General features: G+C 50.6%; 1 protein-coding gene across 1 annotated transcript; it reads right to left on the bottom strand.

Moving 5' to 3' along the window:
• Positions 1-5,418: 5,418 nt before the first annotated feature.
• On the bottom strand, positions 5,419-9,233 carry THBD (thrombomodulin). Its single transcript, XM_070419817.1, has one exon. It carries the CDS (start codon positions 8,978-8,980, stop codon positions 7,226-7,228), a length of 1,755 nt encoding a protein of 584 aa, XP_070275918.1. The 5' UTR covers positions 8,981-9,233; the 3' UTR covers positions 5,419-7,225.
• Positions 9,234-9,651: the final 418 nt, after the last annotated feature.

Below are 9,651 nucleotides of genomic sequence, written 5' to 3'. Positions count from 1 at the left end.
AGGTTCCCCCTCCTCTGACATTGCGTGATGCAGTGGTTTGCTGTCTTATTTTTGTTTATTTACACACTTCTGGTGGACTGCCAGGATTTGGGGCAGATTGAGGCCAGAACTCAGGGTGAATGAGCAGGGCACTGGGAGACATATGAGCTGGGTTTCACTAAAACCTATTTGTTCAAAGTAAAAGAAGTCAGGCTTTCTGGATTGCTTAGAAAAGGTTATTTTTTGTGATTCAAACATGAAAACGGGATTCTTAGTGTGAGGAGATCCTGAAAGAGGATCTAGCATGTGGGATGTGGCAAGCCTCAGGGAGGAATAGGGCCTCATCCTGTGTGCAGACACTCCAAGGGCAGCAAAGCGGGAGGGGCTCAGGGAACCTTCTAGTGTGAAGGAAATGTCCTGTATATTGATGATGGCAATGGTTTCAGGGAACTATTTACTAAAAGGAGCGAATTTTACTGTATGTCGATGATATCATAATTTTTAAAAAGAAATAAAGTCCAGCAGCCAGTGTTGGGCCTAGCCAGATCTTTCAGGGGCCTGTAGATTGCAGATCTTAATGCTTCTAGTCCCTAATCAGTGAGCTGTCTGCTCTTGAATCTTAGGTTCCTCTTCCCCCACCCCGCAACCTCCTCAACTTTCTCCCCACCAAGAGAGAGAAAGAGGAGCAGATATGCATACATTACCCTGACAGAGAGTTTTAGAGACCCTGAACTGTAGTTGAGATGCCACTTTCCTGAGAAAATGAAGATTGCAATAGTCACTTCTGAGTGTGCAGTCTCTGATGTGCAGTAGGGGAAATCCGCTCAAGGGAATGAGTCACGGAAGTGTCCGTGATTCCCCTGGTTGGCATGGGGGGTGGGATTGGTGTCCAGACCTACCACCGGCTTGCAATGCCCCAGTTGGCAGACAGTTGAGAAAGGTTAAGATTTGCCTCAAATTCCCACTGCGAGAGTCCGTGCACAATGGGGCCTGTGCGTTATTTTGAACTGATGCTTCCTTCTCCTTTGCAGGTTCTGTTAGGGGCAGAAGTAGAATAGTTATAAGAAACATTAATCATGCTCTGTGAATTGTAATTATTCTGTTCTGATTAGAGAAAGCACCTTCTAACCTGACTGAGCATTGTACGCCCTGGGACATGGGAGCTAACATCGGAATGCAGTCCATCCTCCTTTTCCGAGAACTGCCTATAATTATGGAAAGATTTACAACTTGTTGCAAAAACAATCTGGTCCCAAGGTGCCAGGCCTTTGCAACCCGACCCCCAGCCCCCATTGCCTGTAACCTGTAGCCATGATACCATGCCTACTTCCCCATGCCTGTAATTCCTACTGTCCCATGTAATCTTTGTCCTTCTGCCCAATCTAAGCAGCTGTCTTATGGGGAAGGGTAGAGCAGATTTTTGTGGGTGACCTGCTGTTCTCCTGTACTGCCAGCAGTATTGCAATAAACGCTCATATATGATTCAACCCTGTCTCTGTTTAATTGCTCAAGTAGTGACAGGCCGCCCAGACCCATTGTGGTCTGGTTTCAGTTCCTCTTTGGTGTTGCTAAACTTGAGGACCCCATGTGGCAGCTGAAAGTGAAGAAATTCTCAGACTCAAAAAAGTTTTGAAGGTGAAGGTGAGAGTGCAGGGGTGCCCCTTCCCCAGCAACCCTGGGCTCTGCCTGGGCTGGAACAAATTTTCTCTGTCTCCTTTGGATCCCAAGAAAACAAACAGGGGCTCTTTTTTAAATATTTTTTTAAGAATTCAGAGAGGAAGGGAGAGGAATAGAGAGATAGAAACATCAATGACAAGAGAGAATCATCAATCGGCTGCCTCCTGCATGCCCCCCACTGGAGACCGAGCCCACAACCCAGGCACGTGCCCTTGACTGGAATCGAACCTGGGACCCTTCAATCTGCAGGCTCACGCTCTATCCACTGAGCAAACCAGCCAGGGTAAGCAGCGGCTCTTTAGGGTGTGTTCTCCCCTTCTCTGTGGCTTCCCTGGGAGCACAATGGAAGTTAACTTTGTACCCCATCCTTTAATGGGCCTTGTGAGTAGGGTCAATAGACCTTGGAAGCAGGATTTTAAGGCTCTGGGGCCACTTCTCTCCCTGTGCCAACATATGCCTTTCTAAGCTTTGCTTGATGCCCCCAAACATATCATGACACTTCCTCTAGGACTGACAGCATTCATTCTAAGAGACTGCACCTTGCCTTGAAACAATACTTTCCATTTTCCGCATGACCTTGAACCTGCCCTCAAGACCCTCACGATCTCAACATAACCTTTTTTTTATTCATTTATACATCCACTAATTTAATGACACATAAGCTAGCCTTTATTGGGCACCTGCTGTGCCAGAACCTGTGCTAGCTCACCTCGTATAATCTTAATGGAAACCCTGTGAGGTGGTACTGCTATAGCACCTGTTTTTATAGCCTTATAGGGGTTTCATGATGCTCATGGTCATGTGACTACCGGTTGTCAAATCCAGGTTATATGATACCCACATTTCATGCTTACAAGGGAAACTGTGCAGCTATCTGCCCATGGCCACAAGTAAGTCTAGAATTATTACCTTTCCAAACAATTTTACTTTAAAAATCAAACAGCAGCACACTCTTATTAAGTCCTTGAGTGGCCCACTTGCACCTACAAGTCAACATCCCTGCACTGGCCTACAGTCCCTATTCCCCCTTCACTTGTACGTCTGCATTTCTACCTCATCAGCCTCATCGTGGCCACTCTCCCCCTTGCTCACTATGTCCATGCCCTCTGCCATGACTCTTGTGAGTGCAGGGTATTTGCACATGCTGTTCCTTCTTCCTGGACTGCTCTCCCTTCCACTCTGCTTTTGACTAAGCCCTGATCCTCTTTAAGGTCTAGTGTTAAGGTCAGCTCATCAAAGATGTTTTCCAGTCCTCAATTTCCTGCTGTGCTGTGCTGTGCATCTCTTCCTCAGCTCATATCACTTGTTTCTGTTGACGGTGGCAGGAACAGAACCATGTGGGGTCAGACCACATCTGGGTTCAGCAACCTCGGTACTTGGGCTCTGGCTAGAAGAGAATTCAGAGCCAAGACCCAGAGTATAAGAGAACATTTATTTGGTAAATCACAGAGGTAGAAGAAGTAATTCCTAGGAGAAAATGGCTTAGGAAACAAGTTATAGAGGAAAAGGAAGGGCCTTTCCAAGATGGCCCGGTAAGAGTTCTTGCTCCTGGGTCTTCAAAGTGTGTTTTGATCTTCTTGGAGCTTGGGAGTGAGGAAGCTAATGGTTACATGCCTGGGGCAGGAAGGGGAAGAGAAAGGCACTGGTGTGCTCGTGGGAGGGAGAGCACACTGGGTCCTCAGTCCTAAGGGTTTTAAGAGTGAAGCTTTTAGGGGAGGTGCCAGGAGAAGGTCTTAGAATATCCAGCAGATTTCCAGGTGTGACTTTTCAGGGTCTAGGTCTCCACTGATTGATTGGTTGGTGCCAGGGTAGGGGGTCATAATTCAATACAGCTGGTCCTGGGTCAGCCATGGCTACTTTTCTGGGCCTGGAGCTGAAATACAACTGAGGCCTAGATATTATCTCTAGAGAGGAAAGGTCAGGGGGTCCAAACCTCATGACCAGCGATATGCTAGGGAAGGAAAGGCCACTCTGAGGGTGAAGTCCCACCTACAGTTGTCCCTTGCTAGGCACCTGGGGCTTTCTAGCACATTTCTAAGTTAAATGCCAATTGGGGGTGATCATTTATTTCATGTCTCTCTCCCCTACCAGAGTGTAAGCTTCTCAAGGCAGGGACTTATCACCATGCCTATCATCGTGCCAGGAACAGACTACCTGCTCAATAAATATTTGCTGAACAAATCCAAGGAAAGAGATTAGGTCCAAAGGGAAGAATAGAAGACCATTTGATTGGTAAAACCAAATTCTGAGTGGTGCAGAAGTACCACCTTGGGCTTCTCCCCCAGGCCCTGCCCACTGTGGAAGATCATGGACAAGCTGGTAGCCCTTGCTGAGGTTTGGGATTCCCCTTCGATCCTCGATCTAACAATGTGAGCAAATGCAGAGATTATACAGGTTGACTCTCGGCCCCTCTTCCATAAGAACCACCCTAATTTTGAAAGCTGGGGAATAGTTTTGTAGCTAACTGCTTGTTTATATGGTCCTAGTGTCTTGCTCAGAGAGGTGTCTTGTTTTGAGAATCTTAAGTTCAGATAAGGCCTGTAAACATGCATGCTACTCCCAGGGAACAGGAAGTGAGGATGATAGGGAGGGCCTGGCCCCTCACCCCACCCATGTTCTGTAATCCAAGATGGCCCGGTAAGAGTTCTTGCTCCTGGGTCTTCAAAGTGTGTATTGATCTTCTTATGTTAAGAAAATGCCCCTCCTCTGGAGGAAGAAAACCCAAAGGAATGGGTCCTTGAAAGGCAATATGATAGCTACTTGGGAGCAGACCCTTTTGAAAAATAGAAGGCCGGGTAGTGGGGACAAATTTGTAAGTTACCCTCTCTCTCCTCTAGACCCCCTGCACAATTTATTTGTCCTTGCTTAGCCCCCCTCAGCGAGTTCTTCCTTCATATGTACCTACTACTGAATTTGGTGTTCTGCTCGTCTGCCAGACTCCTAAGGACAATGGTGCTGGACCACTTATCTTGCTAGGGCACTGCTCATAGTAGCAGCCACCTCTCACTCCCACACACCAAAGCTGTCAACTTCATCCAAGATGGATGTTGAAATCTCCAACTGTGCCTTCACAACAATAACTACTCAGTTTAAAACTGAAGAATTCAGCATATCTAGTTGTATAAAAATATTCGAATATTTGATGAATTCAATTTTCTCCTAACTTCTGCTTTATTAAAACTTTCAGAGCACTGTATATAAAATTCAGCCAGTTCCACCAGCCCAGAAAAAGGGGCTCAAAAATTTTGTATATTAAAGATGTTTCTAATAACCAATAGAAATGAGAATGATTTAATACTCCATGGGACCTTGTTATGTGGAAATGATTGTTTGACTATGATCCATAGACTGAGACTCCCTCATGACTGCTGTTTGCATATCTCAGGGAGCAAATAATACCAAACCTTGTGCAGAAGGACACACAGCTGGGATTCTAGAGATGCCCCAAGAAGGATTGTTTCTTTAATTCATCCCAACAAATAATCTAAACAATCCTTTACAATGCACTGACACAAGTCCTTTGTATGAAGTTGTTATGGTTGCAGAAGGAAAAGTAAATAAATATTTGTGCACACAGATAGAACATGACATCCTACAGTGAAAACAATCTCCTCTGAAAAAAATCTTTCAAAGTCAGAGATGATGCCATGAGCTAGTGATGGGTGTGGAGCGACCTTTAAATTCAATTCATGGAATTTGCATTGTTTAATGATGGAAAATGGGGGTGGAGAGAGGGGAGGTGGACAGACATGCAACCAAAGGCACACTGTTATTTGTTTATTTTCTATAAGTGATGTCATAAGCAAGGGTTTTGCCCGTGTTCTAGTTTATCTCCAATAAATAAATATGTACAAATATGCTGAGTTTACAAAATAGTAGAAAAAAATCTTTGTCACAAAAGATACGCATTTTTCCCATTCATAATTTCATTCCTAGCTTAGTTGAACCAAAAACCCTGTTTAATGATGTCTTAAGGGGTGTACCTAGTTTTTTCCACCGGAAATTAAGATTCCTCAGTTTCTTGAAAATAAAGGCCCTGACTTGGCCTGCTACTCATTACTGATGCCCATATACTCAATTCCAAAAGTTGGAAGCTGTCTGAAACCATTCTCCTCAAACCATACTGGCAGATAACTCCCTGCAGATCTTGCTAAAATACAGATTCTCATGGAGTCAGTGGCATGGAGCCCAAGTTTCTGCATTTCTAGCCAGCTGCTGGGGGAGGGCAAAGGCAACCCCCATTTCTTGTGGGGAGCAAGTTCCAAGTGAATGAGGTGAGAAGGCCCCTCTGAAGTGGGAGACATTCTCAAGGGCTTGATCAAGGTGAGGGCCTGGCCTGGGCATCTGCCAGGTACCATCCCCAAACTCCCAAATGCCCCCCAAACAGTAAAGCTGGTTTTATTTTAGTCTGCAAATGACAAAAACAGTGAGTCAAAATGGTAATTGGCATGAATCAGGCAACTCATAACTTTCTTAAACTATCTCCTGGGAGATGATTCCTTTTTCTTTCAATCTAGAGCAATCATGTGAACATTCCAACACTGTTAAAAATAACAATAACAACAACAATAATAAAAATGAAAAAGGAAACTGCATAAAAGCTGAACAACAATGACTACCTTTCAGTCCAAATCAAAACAACACCAATAATAAAACCCAGGCTCACTGTTTAAAAAATAAAAATAAAAACTCCTTGGGTTGACTTTCCAAGACAGTCCAGCAACATTAACTTAACACATGCCTCTCACATCTTAACCTTTGTTAAAATGATATTGGCCCTGGAAGCATGAAACTTCAAGATAAATTCGCAAATCTGGTGAAAGAACAAATGCCCAGGCATTCTTATTTTTAGTGTTTTTGCTCTGTTTCACATAAGAGCTCTGCCTAGGCCCTAGGCAGACAGCTAAAAGTAGAAGTAGAGTCAGATGCAGGTAAGGTGACTCAGCGGGGTTGGCCCAGTTCCTGGGAAGGGAAAATTGGGAGGAATAAGAGGGGGAAATGTGGCTTGGCTTCATAAATGTGAGAGGCTGGGGGGAAAAAAACAATTCACCAACATAGTTTAACTACCACTTGACAAGTGGGAGTATATAAATACATAGATAGGGGAGGTGAGAAAGAGAGCAGGAAGGTAGGGAGGGACGCAATGTGGGGATGAAGACATACAGGTAGGGAAAATAGAACAAAAAGTCCTAAATACTTAAAAAAATAAATATCTTAGTCATCAACATGACACAATCGCACTCACTAGTCCATCGGATCACAGTCTGCCCAATAGTGCTCACCCCTCCTGCCTTACAGAAGGCACAGGGCACTTTGCAATCTCCATATTCATTTTAAAATTGCAGTCTCTGCCCAGTAAGTAGTCTGATGACATCATGGAAGTAACTGGGGTGTATTCTCCTTCCAGTCCCTCCTCCCCAGCCATTCCTGACCTCAGCAAAAGAAGGGATGGGGGTCTCCTCCAGTTCTGATGCCAGCTAAGGTGCTTTGGGGACAGCCCTGGAGTAAGGCCGGGGGAGGAGGCCAGGTAAGGGCCAAGCCCACACCTGGGGCCAGGGAGGGAGACTCCTCAGAGTTTCTGAGGCATCTGCTCTGTCCGCACGTGCTGCAGCACCACCTCCTTGGAGGGGACCCCGCACTTGTACTCCAGCTCAGCCTGCATGGCGCCTTGCTTCTTGCGCAGGTGGCAGAGGAGCGCCAAAAGCGCCACCACCAGACACAAGCTCGCGATCGAGATGCCAATGAGTACGCCAGAGTGCACGGAGCCTGCAGGCCTGGGGCTGGAGGTGACGCCAGGTGTCGGGCTGACCGGAGGTTCCCCAGAGCCCCCTTCGTCGCCGCCGCCGCCGCCGGCGCCGCCTGCAATCACGGGGATGGGGTCACAGTCGTTGCCATTCTTGACCATGCCAGGCCCGCAGATGCACTCATAGGTGCCAGGGAGGTTTTTGCAGGAAAGGGCGTTGTTGATGCAATTGCCATCGGCGCACTCGTCGATGTCGGTGCACACTGAGCCCTCGTCCAGAATGTAACCATCGGGGCACCGGCAGGTGTCCGGGTAGTTGGGATCGCAGTCGGCTGGGCATTCAGTCTGGTTGCAGAACATCTGGCACTTGTGCTGGGCGTGGGGCATGGGCGCGAAGCCCTCCGCGCAGATGCAGCGGTACGGCGGGGAGTCCGTCTCCTTCAGGGGCTGGCACTGGTACTCGCAGTTATTTCCCAGGCACAGGTCCTCAGACTCGACGCACTCGCCATTCACCAGCTCGTAGCCAGGATGGCAGCGGCACTCGAAGCTGCCCTGCGTGTTGACACAGAGCTGAGGGCACGGGCTGGGCACCTGCATGCAGTCGTCCACGTCCTCGCACCCGTGCTGGTCCGCAGCCAGCTGGTAACCCACATCGCACATGCACGAGTAGCCGCGGGGCACGTCGGGGTTGCGGTGGCATAAGTGCTGGCAGCGTTTGTCGCATTCCTCGGCGGCGGTGCAGGAGCGCCCGTCGGCCTCTGGAGCGGTGTCCGCGGGGCAGAAGCAGCGGGACTCCCCGGCGCTCCGGTTGCACACGTGCTCGCAGCCGCCGTTCTCCACGCCGCAGTCCCAGGCGCCCGGCCTGGCCCGGCCCCAGCGGCCGTCGGTCTCCCCTGACCTCAGCTCGCACGCCAGCTCCATCCCAAAGGGCGCCACCTCGGCGGAGCTGCCCAGCGGCAGCGCCTGGAAGTCCGCCCCTCGGGCCCCGAACGGGGTGCTGTAGTTGACGGAGATGCTGGCGGTCGCCGGGGCACCGGACCGCACCGCGAGAGGCTTGCAGTAGGCTGGGAAGTGGAACTCGCAGAGGAAGCCATCGGCCTCGGTGGCGCACTGCTGCTCCTCCCAGGACGGCTCACCTGATGCGGGGACCCCAGCCTCCGAGACGGCCACGCACAGCGGGCCGCAGAGAGGCGCGGGGGCCTCGCGGAGCCGCGCCCACCTGCTGTAGCTGGTTTGGTTGTCGCCCGTCACCCACTGGAAGCCCCGCAGGGGACCTAGGTGACCCGGATCGCTGCAGCCTGGCGGGAGCTTCAGGCCAATCCAGAGGCGCGGGCTCTCGCCCCCGCCGCCGCCGCTCAATAGAAGGGAGATGACATCAGCGGCCACCGAGGAGCGCACGGTCATCAGGTGGCCCCGCAGGCGCTCGCAGACCTGGCTGGCGGCGAGGAAGGTGGCAGGGCCCCGGAAGAGCGCAAAACAGTCTTGTTCGATGCACTGGCTTCCTTGGGGCTGGGGCTGGGGGAGAGCCGGGAGACCCAGGGCTGCAGAGCCCAGCACGCCGAGGAGCAGGACCCGCAGCATGCTGTCCCGCACACCGCGTGCAGGCGCCGGGGACCGCGCAAGCGCCACCGCCGGTCCGAGCCCGGCCGGTTCTGAGAGGCGCGGGGCGCTGGTGGCGACAGCTGTTCGTGGCTCTACCGGAGCAGGAGTGTCGGGCTGCGTGGTGCAGCCAGGGCGAAGCAGCCTTTGATATGCCGGCGAGCCAGGGCGAGTTTATAAGAGCGCAGCCCTCCCTCCTGGACGTTCGGGAAAAGGAAGGAAGTGCTGGTGGGAAGGGCTGATGCTGCATTCTCGGATTACTGGGTTCTGCCGACTCCTAGGGCCCGCCCTCGCGCCCGGGATCTCCTGGCCGCGATGCGTAAACGCGCCCAGGCTCTGGGCGGTCCTGGGCGGGGCTGCCAGGCGCAGACACCACCCCTGTCCGCCGGGCGACACTCCGGCTCCCTCCACTCGGGCTCCAGGCTCGCCGCCCATCCTAGTCTCTTGGCCCCCTTTCTTTTTCTTCATAAATATGCGACTATCATCCATTTCAAGGACAGCCTGTATTGTAGAACCCTGGGAGGAGGCGGTGGGGAGAGGGGGGCTCTGAATGAAGGATGAGGGGAAGTAGTGCCCAGCACCTGCGGGACTCTGGGAGAAGGTATTCAACAAGAGGAGGACTTGGGAAGGGCTGCCTAGGGCGTGGACTTCCC

The sequence above is a fragment of the Myotis yumanensis genome, unplaced genomic scaffold (assembly GCF_028538775.1).
Source record: "Myotis yumanensis isolate MYYU_CA2020_CCGP unplaced genomic scaffold, mMyoYum1.0.hap1 SCAF_7, whole genome shotgun sequence".
In the NCBI taxonomy this organism is placed as follows: Eukaryota; Metazoa; Chordata; class Mammalia; order Chiroptera; family Vespertilionidae; genus Myotis; species Myotis yumanensis.
Note: the sequence above shows the minus strand (reverse complement) of the source record. Positions and strands in the feature narration are given on the sequence as shown.